The sequence below is a fragment of the Erinaceus europaeus genome, chromosome 15 (assembly GCF_950295315.1).
Source record: "Erinaceus europaeus chromosome 15, mEriEur2.1, whole genome shotgun sequence".
NCBI classification, from domain to species: Eukaryota; Metazoa; Chordata; class Mammalia; order Eulipotyphla; family Erinaceidae; genus Erinaceus; species Erinaceus europaeus.
In genome coordinates, this window is record NC_080176.1 from 27,076,907 (window position 1) to 27,094,242 (window position 17,336).

Genomic DNA, 17,336 nt, shown 5'->3' on the forward strand with positions numbered 1-17,336 from the left:
CTGAGGGGTGGTGTGTTTCTGCTCCAAGGAAGGGAAGGAACATTTTTACCTTCCATGATGGAGGTGTGGATGGAACCAGGATACAGAGAATGTGCAGTTTCACAGCTTCCAGAACTATTTTCCCTTTCTCCCCCCCCCTCTCTCCCTCTCTCTCATACAGGCAGGCAAAGAAAGGCAGGGAGAGAGACAGAGACATCACAGTTCTAGAGCTCTTCCCCTGGCGCCATGCATCTCGCCTGTGGTGCCAGGGCTCAGACCACTGTCTCGGCAAGGAGATACACCCTATGACGTATGTCACTGGGCCTCTCACATCCATTTTCCTGTTTCTAACCTGAACACTGTTCAGTTATGACTTATGGGGGTGCAGGGATTGAAGCTGGGGCCTCAGGCTTGAAAGCCTCTGTGCCATCTCCCCAGCCCTCCCTGCCCTCTGAACTCAGAGCACCCGGGGCTTTGTAGCTGGGGTCTCTGCCCACCAAACCACCCCCCCCCCTGGGGCTTCCAGACACTGATTCTCTTAAAGGTGTCGTATCCACTTCCTGCCATCCCAGGCTCATTGTGAGAACATGTGTCATAGTCACAGGATATGAAGACCATGACTGTATTTTTAGAGCTTCCTCTGCAGACTAGGAGGGGCTCCTCTGGGAGGTGCCCACGGGGGAAGGGGGCAATGCGGGGTGTAGTTTGGAAACCCTCAGACCCTCCCCCAACATACACACAGAGACAGAGACAGCCCCGGGGTGGGCACTGACACAGCCCCTGCGTGGCCTCCTGCATGGTGTCAGTGGATGGACGATGTCCACGTGGACAGCTGGCGGGGGGGCAGTGTATGATGATGCTGGTCTGTGTCGCTACTTTTTTAGGCCTCTGTGACCTCACTGGTGTTCCCAGAGCTCATGGCTCTGGGGCTGACCTTCCACACCGGGCCCTGCACTGGGGGGGTGAAGGTTGAGGGTTGGGGGGCCTGTGAGTCTGTGACCCCTGACCCCCTCGAGGCCCCTTCTTTGCAGGAAGCTGCAGGAGACACAGATGTCCACCACCTCAAAGCTGGAGGAGGCTGAGCACAAGGTGCAGTCGCTGCAGACAGGTGCGCTCCTGCCCCCACACTACCCCCTTGAACCCCAATACCTGCCCTCCACCCCCCTTGCCTCGGGACTCTTGACTTGACTTCGGGTGCCTTGCGACTCTGAGGCCAGGCGGGCGGGAGAGGAAGCATGTCTCCTCCTTGTGCGCATGCCCGTCCCTCTACCCAGCAAAGGGCTGCGTTGCCAGACTGTCGGGTGAACTTTCATTTGGAGCAACGACCCAGGAAGGAAGAAAGTAGGGGGAAAGTAAAAAATAAAAAGCCCCTAATTTCAGCCCTGAGAGACGGTGGCAGCAGCATTTTCAGATGGGAGAGACCCAGAACATGTAGGAGAAGTTGTCTTTTTTTTTTTTTAACTTTCTTTTGTTTGTTTGCTTTCTGGAACGTTAAGCAGCACCGTCTGATTTGATTTTAGTGTGGGACCAAGTGGGGCAGTGAGATTGACCTGTGCAGGACATGGGTTCAAGCCCCTGGACCAGCACTCAGCGTCATAGCACCAGGGGATCCTCAGGGTGTGGTGTCTGTCCGTGTGTGTGTGTGTGTGTGTGTGTGTGTGTGTGTGTGTGTGTCTGTGTCTGTGTGTGTGTGTGTGTGTCTGTGTCTCTTTTTTTCAATTTTTCTTACTATCTTTATTATTGAGTAGAGACAGACAGAAATTGAGAAGGAGGAGGAGATAAAGAGGGAGACAGACACATGCAACACTGCTTCACCACTCGAAAAGCTTTTCTGGTCATGGTGGGGACCAGGGGCTTGAAGCCAGGTCCTTGCACATTGTAACATGTGTGCTCAATCAGGTTTACCACCACCACCCAGCCTTTCTTACTCTCTTTCCAATTTTTTTTTTTTTTTTTTTTTTTACCAGAGCACTGCTCAGCTCTGGCTGATGGTGGTACGGGGGATTGAACCTAAGACTTTGGAGCCTCGAGTATGAGGGTTTCTTTGCAGAACCATTATGCTATCTACCCTCCACCCCCCTCTTATTCTCTTACTTTCTAAAATAAAGTCAGCCCAGAGTAGTGAAGCCCCAGCAGCTACCAGAAAAGAAGGGAAAAATATTCAGTGAAACCTTAGAAAGACATTGTCCTCCATGAAAACACTCCATGAAAAACTCCATGAAAAGTGGGAGCAAAGATCACAGCAAATCGAGAGACGAATGAATAAAACCCCACCCCACCCCCAGAAACAGCAGGTAAACCTCGAGAGTATTGCTGAGACCAGAGACCCAAGGGTCAGGCGCCAGCGTGGGAAGGACATAAACAGACAGACAGACACACACGCACACAGCCCAAACACATTTGGAAAAGCGCTAACAATCTCTCGCCGTCAGGAAGATGCTAATTAAATCAGTGAAAGATTGTTTTGCCTGTCAGACTGTCAGTTTTTTTTTAAATTGATGTTATCCGGCGCCGGTTGGCGAGAGTCTAAGTAGGCGGGCACAGTCCCTGTCACCCGGAGGCTCTCAGCCCCTGGCCGGAAGCTGGTGGCCTTCACTGGAAGATTAGGGGGCTCACATCCCCTGGAGCACGGCCACGGCTAGGCTCCTGGAAGTGCCGGCAGGGTGACAGGCTCCTCAAAGAGCTTCCTGGTCCTGCCTCCATGTGACTCCCTAGTGAGCCGTGAGCCCCCAGCCCCACCGCTGGGGGGCAGCTCAGCCTTTGAAAACCCCCAGCTTGCACAGCTGAGATCTTGCTGGCGCAGGTTCAATCCTCCGCATCACCTCCTACCAGCGCTGAGCAGGGCGCTGGCCTCTCTCATGCTTCTCTCTCACACTCCTCTCTTTCTCTCTCTCCCTCTCTCTCCCTCTCTCTCTGTCTCCCTCTCTCTCTCTCTAACTCTCTGATAAACAAGTCCAAGGTTTGATGCATAAACCTTCCCTGCCCAAGGCTCTGAAGTCCCAGGTTCAATCTGTTGCACTACCACAACCCAGAGCTGAGCAGTACTCTGGGATTAAAAATAAATGGAGCGGGGGGGGGGGGGGGGCAGGTGGTAGCACACCTGGTTGAGCGCACATAGTACAGTGCACAAGGACCCAAGTTCAAGCCCCCAGTCCCTACCTGCAGGGGGAAAGCTTCACAAGTGGTATAGCAGGGCTGCAGGTATCTCTTTTTCTCTCTCCCTTTCTATCAACCACTTCCCTCTCGATTTCTGGGTGTCTCTATCCAATAAATATTTTTTTAATATTTTATTATTTATTTATTTATTCCCTTTTGCCCTTGTTGTTTTGTTGTTGTAGTTATTATTGCTGTTGTTATTGATGTCGTCGTTCTCAGATAGGACAGAGAGAAATGAAGAGAGATGGGGAAGACAGAGAGGGGGAGAGAAAGATAGACACCTGCAGCCCTACTTCACCGCCTGTGAAGCGACTCCCCTGCAGGTGGGGAGCCAGGGGCTCGAACCGGGATCCTTACACCAGCCCTTGCACCTCGAGCCACTTGCGCTTAACCCGCTGCGCTACCGCCCAACTCCCAATAAAGATAATTTTTAAAAATAACAGTAAATAAATAATTGGGGCCAGTTGGTGGCACACTTGATTAAAGACAAGGTCAAAGATCTGGGTTCAAGCCCCTGGCTCCCCACCTGCAGGGGAGACGCTTCACAAGAAGTGAAGCCAGTCTTGAGATACCTCTCTGTCTCTGTCTTCCCCTCCCTTCTCAATTTCTCGCTGTCCTATCCAATAAAATGGGGGAAATGGCCACCAGGAGCAGTGGATTTGTGGTGCAGGCACTGAGCCCCAGCGATAACCCTGGAGGCACAAATAAATAAATATAATAATAATAATAACAAGCTCTGAACAGAGGGGTGAAAGAAAACTTTTATATCTTCCCACTTAGAGCAGGAAGCTTGCATATGTGTGTGCTGTGTAAGGGGATATTTTCTAAAATTATAAGTTCTAAGGACATTCTGGGAGGCAGTTCACCCTGGGGAGCAGGCGCCTCACCAGGCCTGAGGCCCCGAAGCCATGGGTTCAAGCCCTGGCCATGGCAGCTCCAGGGACAGTACAGGGTGAGAACCATGAGCAGTGGAGCTGTGCTGTGGTGTCTCTCCTCTCCCTCCCTCTCTCTCTCTCCATAAATATATATATATGCCTCCTTCTTTGAAAAATAAAGTATAAAAAGGCTGGCACAGGGAAGTCACACTTATCTGCAAAGAAGTATTAAAAGCTATTTCAAAGGGAGTCGGGCGGTGGCGTAGCGGTTTAAGCGCATGGGGTGCAAAGCAAAAAGACCGGCGTAAGGATCCCGGTTCGAGCCCCCGGCTCCCCACCTGTAGCGGAGTCACTTCACAAGCAGTGAAGCAGGTCTGCAGGTGTCTTTGTCTTTCTCTCCCCTTCTCTGTCTCCCCCTCCTCTCTCCATTTCTCTGTCCTATCCAATAACAACGACATCAATGACCACAGCGTTAAACAACAAAGACAACAAAGGGAAAATAAATAAATATAAATTTAAAAAAAAAAGCTATTTCAAAGCAGGTGGAGCCAGGCAGTGGCGCACCTGGTTGAGAGCACCTGTTACAGTGCACATAGACCTAAGTTCGAGCTCCCGGTCCCCACCTGCAAGGGGAAAGCTTCACAAGTGGTGAAGCAGGGCTGCTGGTGTCTCTTTCTGTCTCTCTCCCTCTGTATTATCCCCTTCCCTCTCAATTTCTGGCTGTCTCTATCAGAGAAATAAAGATTTAAAAAAAAAAAACTTTCAAAGCAGGCAGAATACAGCAGCCTGGACTGATAGCAGGGCCCCCGCTGAGGCAGCGGTGCTCAGAGTGAGAGGGCAGGGCTTTCTGGTGCCTCCCTTGGCCTCTCCCGTAACCGTGGACCCTGGCAGGGAGGGCTCTGTGGCTGCTGGCACCTTGTGACACCTGTGTCTCTCTGTTGTGCCTTGCAGCTCTGGAGAAAACGCAGACAGAGCTATTCGACCTGAAAACCAAGTTCGATGAAGAGATCACTGCCAAGTGAGTGAGCCGGGCAGAGCCGGAAGGAGCCGTGTCCCCTCTCCGGTGACAGCTCTCACCAACCATTTCCCTTTGCAGCTATGAAGCCTGGGTCTCTCTCTAAGAAAGCGCGGGGAGGCGGGGCTTCTAGAACCTTCCGTGGGACCCTGCACAGAGCCCCCACTCAGCTATGTATCAGTCACCTCAAGTTTGAACAGGGGGACCCCTTTACACATCCCCCAAGTTCTTGTCAGAGTCATCCTCTGGGGTCCACCTGGTGGCAGCCTCCCCACACATCCATCCCCCAGCAAGGAAGAAATGACCTGGATGTAAGTCCAGGAAGAGGAGGCTCTGGGGGTGTTTGTTCGCATCGTGGGGCTTCTGCTGGGCCACAGCATGAAGCCCCCTCTCCAGAATCCAGCCCCCACTATTATCTCTCAGCTTCCCTGCCCTTATAAGAGAGGCCCCCTTTGGTGAGCACCTCCAGCTCCTGGGGTGCTCAGAGTGGAGTGTCACTAGACCTCGCCTCCTGCCCCACCCCAGGCTCTATTCTGTGTTGGGCGCTGCTACTTGTGTGCATCTGTCTGTCTGATCAGCTGTGGGCTTCAGGGCTGCTCTTGGGGCACAGTGGGCGGGACTGGGCGCTTGGCCCAGGTGCTGGTTGGGAGCAGATACCTTTTTTTTTTTTTAAGATTTAAAAAAATATTTATTCCCTTTTATTGCCCTTGTTGTTTTATTGTTGTAGTTATTACTGTTGTTGTTATTGGTGGCATCGTTGTTAGGTAGGACAGAGAGAAATGGAGAGAGGAAGGGAAGACAGAGAGGGGAGGGAAAGACACTGGCAGACCTGCTTCACCGCCTGTGAAGCGACTCCCCTGCAGGTGGGGAGCCGGGGGCTTGATCCTTTCACCGGACTTTGCACTTTGCGCCACGTGCGCTTAACCCACTGTGCTACCTCCACTCCCAAGGGAGCAGGGACCTTCTGCAGTGAAACCAAAGCATCCTCTTCAGTCAGGGCGACTCTGGCCCTGGCCCTGGCACAAGGAGACTCAGCCAAAGGTGGCATGGAACCCGCGGCCCAGGACTGGCTCCTCGAAACTTGGGCATTGCTACAAAACAGCTGGCAGATGTGGCCTATGCCCTCCTCCCCCATGCTACCCCAAAGGCCGTCCCCTTGAGTGTCATCAGTGAGCCCCCGGCCCTGCCCGGTTTCCTCTCTCCGGCCGGTGCCGTGACTGTCCAGATGTTTCTGCCTGGACTTGAGCCTGCTAAGCCATTGAGGGCGTTTCCCTCCTAACCGGGCAGCACCCACGGTGATACACTCAGGCCCTGAGCACCTTTCTCCTCACACCCACCGTCCACTTGCTGACGGAAGTGCCAGCGGCTGTGCTGACTATAGCTGCTCCTAGAAGGCAAAGGTGCAGACTCTCTAGTTTCACATGTTGGTCATATTGTAAAGCAGTCAGCCTCAAAGCCAGGCTGTTTGTAAACCAAGGGTTGCTCTTGTCATTGAGTGGCAGGTGGGCAGGCAGCTGGCTGGAAAATGGAACAGAAAAGACTGTGGCGAGAAGTGAAGTTTGGCCTTGTCTGGCGATGCTTCTGCCGCACACGTGCGTGTGTGTGTGTGTGTGCGTGTGTGCTGCGTGCAGGTGCTTGTCTTTGGCTTATGGTAGCTCCAGGGATTGAACCTGGAACCTCCAGGCCTCGGGCCTAAGAGTCTGCAGCCTAAACCACTGTGCTCTCATCCCCATCTGAGTCCAAGGCTAAGCACGGCAGCGTCAGTTGATCCTCCCTGGGTCTGGGAGCTCCATCAGTAGCTACCTGCCTCACGGAGCTGGGCATGATGCCTCCATAGAGCTCACATGCTGCCAGGCCAAGGACCCGGGATCGAGCTCTTGGCCCCCCATGGGGGTGGGGGGCATAATGAGCAGTGGAGCAAGGTTGCAGGTGTGTCTCTCTCTGTCAGTCACCTTCTAACAAAAAATAAGAAAAAGGATGTGTTACTACCAGGAGGAATGGAACGATGCAGGCACTAAGCCAGCAGGAAGGGAGTTAAGAGGGAAGGAGGGAGGGAACCACCTTGGAAGGCACATGCATGACAGCAGTGGCTCAGCCTCCAGAAGCTGCCCCCCCCCATCCTTAGTGCTCCATGTGGATGACTCTTCCTTGGGGAAAAGAAAACACACTTGGCAGGGGCAGGACTCAGCAGTAAGCCACTGCCAGCCTTGTGTATCCAGGGTCCCTTGTGAGCTCAGTCCCTGGCATTGTACAGGCCCTGGATCCTCCCCCCAAGATAAAGCAATTCAAAGAGGGGCCAGGAGATAGCTCACCCAGTAGAGTACACACTTTAAGTGCACAAGGACTCAGATTCAAACCCTGGCGCCGCATGGGAGCATCATGTAAAAGGGACAAGTGGCACAGTGCTGCTGTGACATCGCTCTCCTCCTTGACACTCTCTTTCCAGATAAAGAAAAGAATAGAAGGGGCAGGGCGGTAGCATAGTGGGTTAAGCACACATGGCACCAAGCGCAAAGGCCAGTGTAAGGATCCCAATTCAAGCTCCCGGCTCCCCACCTGCAGGGGAGTCGCTTCACAAGTGGTGAAGCAGGTCTACAGGTATCTGTCTTTCTCTCCCCCTCTCTTTGTTCCCCTCCTCTCTCCATTTCTCTCTGTCCTATCCAACCACAACGACAGCAATAATAACAACAACAAGGATAAACAACAAGGGCAACAAAAGGGAAAAAAATAGCCTCGAGGAACAGTGGATTCCTAGTGTAGGCACTGAGTCCCAGCAATAACCCTAGAGGCAAAAAAAAAAAAAAAAAGAAAGAAAGAAAGGAAGGAAGGAAGGAAGGAAGGAATATAACAAAACAGAACAGAATTCTGTTTTGCCTTGGTGGCAAAAATAGGTAGATGACATCTCAAAATATCTTTTTTTTAATTAATTAATTTATTCATTAGAAAGATAGGAGAAGTGGTCCGGGAGGTGGCGCAGTGAATAAAAGCATTGGACTCTCAAGCATGAGGTCCTGAGTTCAGTCCCCGACAGCACATGTACCAGAGTGATATCTGGTTCTTTCTCTCTCTCCTCCTATCTGTCTCATTAATAAATAAATAAAATCTTTGGAAAAAAAAAAAGAAAGAGGGAGTCGGGCTGTAGTACAGCGGGTTAAGCACAGGTGGCGCAAAGCACAAGGACCGGCATAAGGATCCCGGTTCGAACCCCGGCTCCCCACCTGCAGGGGAGTCGCTTCACAAGCGGTGAAGCAGGTCTGCAGGTGTCTATCTTTCTCTCCTCCTCTCTGTCTTCCCCTCCTCTCTCCATTTCTCTCTGTCCTATCCAACAACGACAACAACAATAATAACTACAACAATAAAAACAACAAGGGCAACAAAAGGGAATAAATAAATAAAATAAATATTTTTAAAAAGGCTTAAAAAAAAAAGAAAAGAAAGAAAGATAGGAGAAGAGAAAGAACCAGACATCACTCTGGTACATGTGCTGCTGGGGATTGAACTCAGGACCTCATGGTTGAGAATACAATGCTTTACCCACTGCGCCACCTCCCAGACCACTCAAAAAATATTTTTAAAGAAAAAAAAAGAAATGGGGGAGATAGCATAATGGTTATGTGAAGAGATTCTCCTGCCTGAGCCACTGAGGCCCTAGGTTCAATTTCCTGTACCACCAATAGCCAGAGCTGAGCAGAGCTCGGGTTAAAAAAAAAAAAAAGTCAGCAGGTAGCACAGTGGGTTAAGCGCACATGGCGCGAAGCTCAAGGACCGGCGTAAGGACCCTGGTTTGAGCCCCTCGACTCCTCACCTGCAGTGGAGTCGCTTCACAGGCAGTGAAGCAGGTCTGCAGGTGTCTATCTTTCTCTCCCGTTCTCTGTCTTCCCCTCCTCTCTCCATTTCTCTGTCCTATCCAACAACGATGACATCAATAACTACAGCAATAAAACAACAAAGGCAACAAAAGGAAATTAATAAAAAAGAATTTAAAAAAAAAAAGAAGAATGTTAATTAGAAGCAAGAAGCAGCCTGGTGGCGAAAGCTGTCCCCCGGTCCCTTGCTCACAGCAGAAGCCACTTGTAACCTGAGGGCCAGCCCCCCCACAGCCCGCGGGACTCCAGCTGATTTGGGCTTGAAGGAACACAAAGCTGCATCCCTCCACTCCCAGCTCCCAGAAGGGGCAAGGCACCTCAGGAGGGGCTGCAGGAAGGGCACCCAGCCTGTCCCCACCTCCTGGTCCACAGGTCCTAGGCAGCAGGGCAGAGCCCTCACCTGTGGGCGCCTGCTTCTGGTGGGGGAAGGGGGCTCTGGGGATGACAAGGGGGTTGTCTGTGTGGCCCCTGTGACATTCCTTCATTTATTCTGGAGACAGAAACAGAGCATCATTCCGGCACATGCGATGCCGGAGTCGAACCCGGGACTTCCCACTTGCAAGTCCTGTGCTCCGCCACTGAGCTGCCTGGCTCCTGGGGACAAGTCCTCCCCCGTCCCTGATTCTAGACACATTCACTCTGGGGCTTCCCACGCAGTTGGCTCTGGTTTTGATGGTTGAGTTGTTTCTCTCTTTCTGTCTTTGTTTCCTTTTCTATTTTATTTGATAGGACAGAGAGAAATTGAAAGAAGAAGAGTAGATAGGGAGAGAGAGAGAGGTGCCTACAGGCCTGCTTCACAACTCGTGAAGTGCCCCACCTGTGGGGGGGAGGTTGATTATCAATTTGGGGGGTGGAGGCTCTCTAGCAGCAAGGGCCTCTTACCCTCAGGCAGGCGAGTCCTGCACTCTCTCCCCCCAACTTGGGCATCTGCTGAGAAATGGGGGCTCTGGGGGCCTCTAGCAAGGGCTGGGGCAGACACTGCCTGGCTTGCTGTGAAGGGACAGGTGGCCTGGGGCGCTGGCTCCTGTCACACCCAGGGAGTTGGGGTGGGGGGGGCTCGGTGTGCAGCCTGCCAAGGTGTGGGCAGCAGGCAGGAAACCACAGGAGCCCATGTACACCCCAAGGCTGGTATTGGCTGTGTGGGGCCACTCTGCTGGGAGGCAGACTTTCAGGAAGGGAGGGGGTTCCAGGCACACTGTCCCACCCCCTGACCAGACCCCCCACCCCAAACTCCTTATAGTGGTGGCCTGTCCACCAGGGTGGGATCTGTGCAGGCATGAAGCTGTGCAGCTGACACGGAGGACACTAGCACAGACCCCACCTAGCCAAAGTGAATCCAGGAGGTCTTCCTGTAGGTAGTGACATGGGCTTTGAGACTAGAGGACGTGTTATGGTGATAAGTTGAGGGGCTGCGGGAAGCCAGAGGTTTGTGGACACGCAGGACGGGAGGCCAGCCTGGGTAGAGAAACACCTAGAAGATCTGAGTGGCTGGGAGATGGTGGGGGGGGAAGGGGTGTCCCAGGTGGGCATTTCCCCATGCCAGAAATAGATGAGGAGCTAGCACAGGGCAGCCAGGGGCCAAGCAAACTAAATAAGCGACCAGGAATGCAGGGAGTGGGCTGAGCTAATAATTGCTACCTTCCCGACTGCATCTGGATCCAGGAGCTGCCCCCCCCACACACACACACACACACTCTCTGGGACAGGGCTGTCACCACCATATGCTTCCGACCCAGCCCCGAGCTGTCCCTTAGCCCATGTCTGATGAGAACTGTTAACAGATATGGACGCAGGCCCACACGCCCACAGCCAGCCTACAGGCGTCTGTCTCTCAAGATATGCTGCGTCCATATGTACAGGGGTGGGCGTGCAGGCTAGGGTTCTGCTAGTCTCCCATGTAAGGGGGTGCTGTGCACGGAACCAGGGGCGCCTGGGGCCTCAGGTTCTGAGCGCTCTCACAAGTCAAACTCTCTCTCTTTCTCTCCCCCTCTCCCCCTCTCCCTCTCTCTCTCTCCTCTCTCTCTCTCTCTGTCGCTCTCCCTCTCTTTGTCTCCTCTCTTTCTGTCTCTCCTCTCTCCCTCTCTCTCCTCTCTCTCCCTCTCTCTCCTCTCTCCCCCTCTCTCCCTCTCTCTCCTCTCTCCCCCTCTCTCCCTCTCTCTCCTCTCTCCCCCTCTCTCCCTCTCCATCTCTCTCCTCTCTCCCCCTCTCTTCCTCTCTCTCCTCTCTCCCCCTCTCTTCCTCTCTCTCCTCTCTCCCCCTCTCTCCCTCTCTCTCCATCTCTCTCCCTCTCTCTGTCTCCTCTCTCTTTCTCTCTCCTTCTCTCTCCCCCCTCCCTGTCTTTCCCTCTCCCTTTCCTTCTCCCTCCCTCCCTCTGTCTCTCTCCCCCCTTGAAACACTGCAAAACCACACTTGCTCCCTTTCCTAGAAAGCAGATTCTGGTGGTCAGGGGTGGCTCCACAGTTGCCCGAGGGCTTCATACATGCAAGTGATGCTCTGGCTCGTTCTCTCTCTGTCTGTGTGTGTGTGTGTGTGTGTGTGTGTGTGTGTGTGTCTGTCTGTCTGTCTGTCTCTCTCTCTCACGCCCCCTCCCTCTCTCTCTCATAAACACAGAGATCTTTTAAAAAGAAAGAGGGGCCTGGTGGTGGTGCACACGGTAGACTGCACACATTACCCTGCACAGGGATCCGGGTTCAAGCCCCTTGGCTCCACCTGCAGGGGGAAACTTTAAAAATGGCAGAGTAGTGCCATAAGTGCCTCTCTCTTTAATTATCTTTATTTTTAATTTCTTTATTGGTGAATTAATGTTTTACATTTGACAGTAAATACAATAGTTTGTACATGCATAACATTTCCCAGTTTTCCATATAACAATACAACCCCCACTAGGTCCTCTGTCATCCTTCTTGGACCTGTACTCTCCCCCCACCTACCTCAGAGTCTTTTACTTTGGTGCAATATGCCAATTCCAGTTCAGCTTCTACTTGTGTTTTCTTTTCTGATCTTGTTTTTCAACTTCTGCCTGAGAGTGAGATCATCCCATATTCATCCTTCTGTTTCTGACTTATTTCACTTAACATGAATTTTTCAAGGTCCATCCAAGATCGGCTGAAAACGGTGAAATTACCATTTTTAATAGCTGAGTAGTAGTCCATTGTGTATATATACTACAAGTTGCTCAGCCACTCATCTGTTGTTGGACACCTGGGTTGCTTCCAGGTTTTGGCTATTACAAATTGTGCTGCCAAGAACATATGTGTACACAGATCTTTTTGGATGGATGTGTTGGGTTCCTTAGGATATATCCCCAGGAGGGGAATTGCAGGGTCATAGGGTAGGTCCATTTCTAGCCTTCTGAGAGTTCTCCAGACTGTTCTCCACAGAGGTTGGACCAATTTACATTCCCACCAGCAGTGCAGGAAGGTTCCTTTGACCCCACCGTCTCTCCAGCATTTGCTGCTGCTACCTTTCCTGATGAATGACATTCTCACAGGAGTGAAGTGGTATCTCATTGTTGTCTTGATTTGCATTTCTCTGACAATCAGAGACTTGGAGCATTTTTTCATGTGTTTCTCAGCCTTTTGGATCTCTTCTGTGAAGAATATTCTGTCCGAGTCCTCCCCCCCATTTTTGGATGGGGTTATTTGTTGTCTTGTTGTTGAGTTTTGCAAGCTCTTTATAATGTTGGTTATTAAACTCTTGTCTGATGTATGGCATGTAAAGGTCTTCTCCCATTCTGTGAGGGGTCTCTTGGTTTGGGTAGTGGTTTCTTTTGCTGTGCAGAAGCTTTTTAATTTGATGTAGTCTGATAGGTTTATGCTTGCCTTAGTCTTCTTTGAATTGGATTCGTTTCATTGAAGATGTCTTTAAAATTTATGCAGAAAAGAGTTCTGCCAATATTTTCCTCTAAGTATCTGATAGTTTCTGGTCTAACATCCAAGTCTTTGATCCACTTGGAATTTACTTTTGTGTTTGGTGAAATACAGTGGTTCAGTTTCATTCTTCTGCATGTTTCAACCCATTTTTTTTCCAACACCATTTATTGAAGAGACTCTGCTTTCCCCATTTAATAGTCTGGGCACCTTTGTCAAAGATTAGATGTCCATAGGTGTAGGGGTTTACTTCCAGGCTCTCAGTTCTATTCCACTTGTCAGTGTGTCTATTCATGTTCCAGTACCAAGCAGTTTTGATGACAATGGCCCTATAATACAGTTTGAGATCTGGGAGCGTGATGCCCCCAGTTCTGTTCTTTCTTCTCAAGATTGTTTTGGCAATTCTAGGTCTTTTCTGGTTCCAGATAAACATTTGTAGCATTTGTTCTATTCTAAAAAATGTGGTTGGAATCTTGATGAGGATAGCATTAAATTTTTATATGGCTCTGGGTAGTATATTCATTTTCATGGTGTTAATTCTGCCAACCAATGAACATGGTTCTTTATGTCTTTTTCAATTTCCTTGAGTAGTGATTCATAATTTTCAGTATAAAATCTTTCACTTCTTTGGTTAGGTTTATTCCTAGATATTTTATTGTTTTTATTGCTATAGTAAAAGGAATTGATATCTGGATTTAAACTTCTTCTAACTTAGTGTTTGCATAGAGGAATGCCACTGACTTTTGAATGTTAATTTTGTAGCCTGACACATTACTGTATTGCCTGGTGATTTCCAAAAGCTTCTTGCTGGATTCCTTAGGTTTTTCTATGTATACTATCATGTCATCTGCAAATAGGGAGAGTTTGGGTTCTTCTCTTCCTATCTGTATGCCTTTAGTTCCTTGCTCCTGCCTGATTGCTATGGCAAGAACTTCAAACTATGTTGAATAATAATGGTGATTGATAGTGGGCATCCCTGTCTAGTACCTGATCTGAGGGGAAATGCTTCCAGTTTTTCACCATTGAGTATGATGTTGGCTGTAGGTTTGCTATATATAGACTCCACTATCTTCAGGAATTTTCCATCTATTCCCATTTTTTGTAGTGTTTTGATCATAAAGGGATGTTGGATTTTGTCAAAGGCTTTCTCTGCATCTATTGATATGACCATGTGGTTTTTGGTCTTGCTTTTATTGATGTGGTGGATCATGTTGATTGATTTACGTATATTAAGCTAACCTTGCGTGACTGAGATAAACCCCACTTGGTCAAGATGAACAATCTTTTTAATACACTGCTGTATCCAGTTGACTAGAATTTTGTTCAATATTTTCGCATCTATGTTCATCAGAGATATTGGTCTGTAGTTTTCTTTTTTGGTTGTGTCCCTGTCTGCTTTTGGTATCAGGGTGATGTTGGCTTCATAGAAGCTGGCAGGGAGTATTCCAGTGTCTTCAATCTTCTGGAAGACTTTTAAAAGTAGAGGTATTAGTTCTTCTTTGAAGGTTTTGTAGAATTCATTTGTAAAACCATCTGCTCCAGGACTTTTATTTTGGGGAATGTTTTTGATAACTGTTTCAGTTTCATTAGCTGTGATGGGCCTGTTCATGTTATCTAGTTCCTCTTTATTTAATTTTGGAAGTTCGTAGCTATCTAGGAAATCGTCCATTTCTTCCAGGATCTCTAGCTTAGTGGCATATAGTTGTTCATAGAAACCTTGCATGATATGTTGAATTTCTGCGGTGTCTGTTGTGAAATCTCCCCTTTCATTTAGTATCTGATTTATTTGTGTCTTCTCCCTTTTTTGTTTTGTGAGTCTGGCTAAAGGTTTGTCGATTTTGTTCACTCTTTCGAAGAACCAACATTTACTTTCGTTGATCTTTTGTATGGTTTCCTTATTCTCAATGTTATTTATTTCTGCCCTAACTTTAGTGATTTCTGTCCTTCTGGTTGCTTTAGGGTTCCTTTGTTCTTCTTCTTCTAGGTCTTTAAGATGTGCATTCAGGCTATTTATTTGTGCTTTTTCTTGTTTCCTAATGTGTGCTTGTATGGCTATGAACTTCCCTGTTAGAACTGCTTTAGCTGTGTCCTAAATATTTTGATAGCTTGTGTCTTCATTTTCATTGAACTCTCGAAACATTTTGATTTCTTCCTTTATTTCCTCTTTGACCCAGTACTTGTTAAGTAGTGTACTGTTGAGTTTCCACATTTTGGGACTATTACTAATCTTTTGTTGATTGTTAAGTGTTAGTTTAATTCCACTGTGGTCTGAGAAGATGCTTGGGATGATTTCAGTGCTCTTGAATTTGCTGATGTTGTCTCTGTGGCCTAACATATGGTCTATCCTTGAGAATGACCCATGTGGACTTGCGTAAAATGTATATTCTAGTTTCTTGGGGTGAATGTCTCTGAAAATGTCCAATTGTTCTAGTTTATCTGTCTCCTCATTTAGCTCCCTCTTGCCTTTATTGATTTTCTGCCTGGATGATCTGTCAAGTTGTGAGAGTGGGATGTTGAAATCCCCTACTATGACTGTGTTGCTGTTAATATATTGCTGTAGCTCTTTCAGTAGATGTTTGATGTATTTAGATGGCTTCTCATTGGGTGCATAAATGTTAATAGTTGTTAAGTTCTCTTGTCTGATCCTCTGAGCATTAAGTAGTGTCCATCCCTTTCTTTTTAAATTTTATTTATTTTTAAGTCTGTTGTGTCAGATATGAGAATAGCTGTTCCTGCCCTTTTTGTGGGCCATTCGCTTGTATGATAGTTTTCCTTCCTTTCACTTTGAGTCTGTGTTTGTCTTGTTGAGTTAGGTGGGTTTCCTGTAGACAGCCTTTTGTTGGGTGTGTTTTCTGATCCATCTTTCTGCTCTGTGCCTTTTAATAGGTGAATTCAGGCCACTCACATTTATTGATAATCAAAGATTGAAGATATTTTAACACCATTCTTGTAGAGTTTTAGAGTGTTCTGATAGATGGCATATTTATGGTAGTCTGTTTATAGGAGACCTCTCAGAACGTCTTTCAGGGCAGGCTTGGTGATAGTTGACTCTTTCAACTCTTGCTTGTCTGAGAAGGTTTTGATGCCTCCACCTAGTCTGAATGACAGTCTAGCAGGATACAGTATTCTTGGTTGAAAGCCTATCTCATTGAGTACTCGACAGATATCTTGCCATTCTCTTCTAGCCTGTAGTGTTTGTGTGGAGAAGTCTGCTGCTAATCTTATGGGTTTTCCTCTGTAGGTGACTCTTTGTTTTTCTCTTGTAGCCTTCAGGATCCTTTCTTTATCCTAATATATTCCTTTTCATTCTAAATATGATGTGTCTTGGTGTCTTTAAGTCTGGGTTAATTCTGTTTGGGACCCTCTGGTCTTCTTGAATCTTTATATCTTTTATATTGTCTAGACTAGAGAAGTTCTCAGCTATTATGTCTTGAAGAATGCTTTCTTCCCTTCCCTCTCTTTCTTCCTCTCGTAAGCGAATAATGCGTATATTATTTCTTTTGATGTCATCCCATAGGTCTCTGTTGTTGTTTTCAGTATCTCTTAATCTCTTTTTGAGATCTCTTACTTCTTTTTTTAGTTGTCTCTAATTCATCCTCGATTTTGCTAATTCTGTCTTCAGCCTCATTTATTCTATTTTCTCTCCCCTCTACTGTTTTCTGGAGTTCATCTATTTTGTTACCCTGTTCTGATACTGTTTTAGCTTGTTCAGTTAGCTGTAGTCTTAGCTCAGCTATTTCAGCTTTCAGGTCTCTAATAACCTTGAGATAATTAGTATTTTCTTCCAAAGTCTCATTTGTTGTTTCTGCATTTCTGATGACAATTCTTTCAAACTCTTTACTCACTCCTGTGATTTTTTTTTTCCTTAACTAGTGTTTGGATGTTGACCTCATTATTTTGTGCTTCACCCTTTGGGGGGCTTTTAGCTGGACTCTTAGCCTGGTTCATTTCTCCAATATTTCTTCTTGTTGGTTTAACCATTTTATATAGGATGTTATGAGGTCCATCTCTGAGTACTCTTCAAATTACTAATCACTCTTGCCTGGATAGACTTGTGTCTAAGTAAGGTAAGTAGAGGGTTCACAGATGTGGAAATTGGCAGTTGTTTCAATATTATTTTAATCCCTGAGTTGGAGCACAGTGGCTTAAAAGCCTCTTTTGTTCTTTTTCTTCCCTGTAGGCTATGGGAGCCTGAGGGCTTTAAAACTATAAGTAGGCTTCTTAGCTTAATCACTGACACCTGACCAAGAGATAAAGCAGGGTGGGGCAGAGATAATCCAGTGGTTATGGAAGAGACTCTCACAGCCCCACCACTAGGCCATTAGGTATAAATCTTCTCCTGAGTTTCCTGTTAGTTAGTTCTCTGTCTCCTGGTGTCAGCACAGGGCCTTCCCCCCCACACCCAACCCCCGCTGCTCCAGATTCTGAGGGCAGTAGCAATGGAGATTTCACAATTGCATCTGTTGAGTCTTAGGGGCGTCCTCTCTTCCCTTCAGCTGTCTTTTTGTTGGTAAAACAGATGGGAGGTGGTGTCTCAACTGGTAAACTGCTGGACTGTTACCAGCCACTTAATCTC

General features: G+C 48.1%; 1 protein-coding gene across 10 annotated transcripts in view; it reads left to right on the forward strand.

The window, feature by feature from the left end:
• Nucleotides 1-17,336, forward strand: part of CUX1 (cut like homeobox 1) — a 389,471-nt gene that overhangs the window by 145,495 nt on the left and 226,640 nt on the right. For all 10 annotated transcript variants that reach the window (XR_009545034.1, XR_009545033.1, XM_060173446.1 and 7 more), the window contains 2 exons: nt 1,011-1,087; nt 4,962-5,028. Coding sequence is in view for 8 of the 10 variants with exons in the window: in XM_060173446.1 (XP_060029429.1) it covers nt 1,011-1,087; nt 4,962-5,028 (144 nt within the window). In the remaining 2 variants the exon portion in view is untranslated. The remainder of the gene's footprint in view (nt 1-1,010; nt 1,088-4,961; nt 5,029-17,336) is intronic.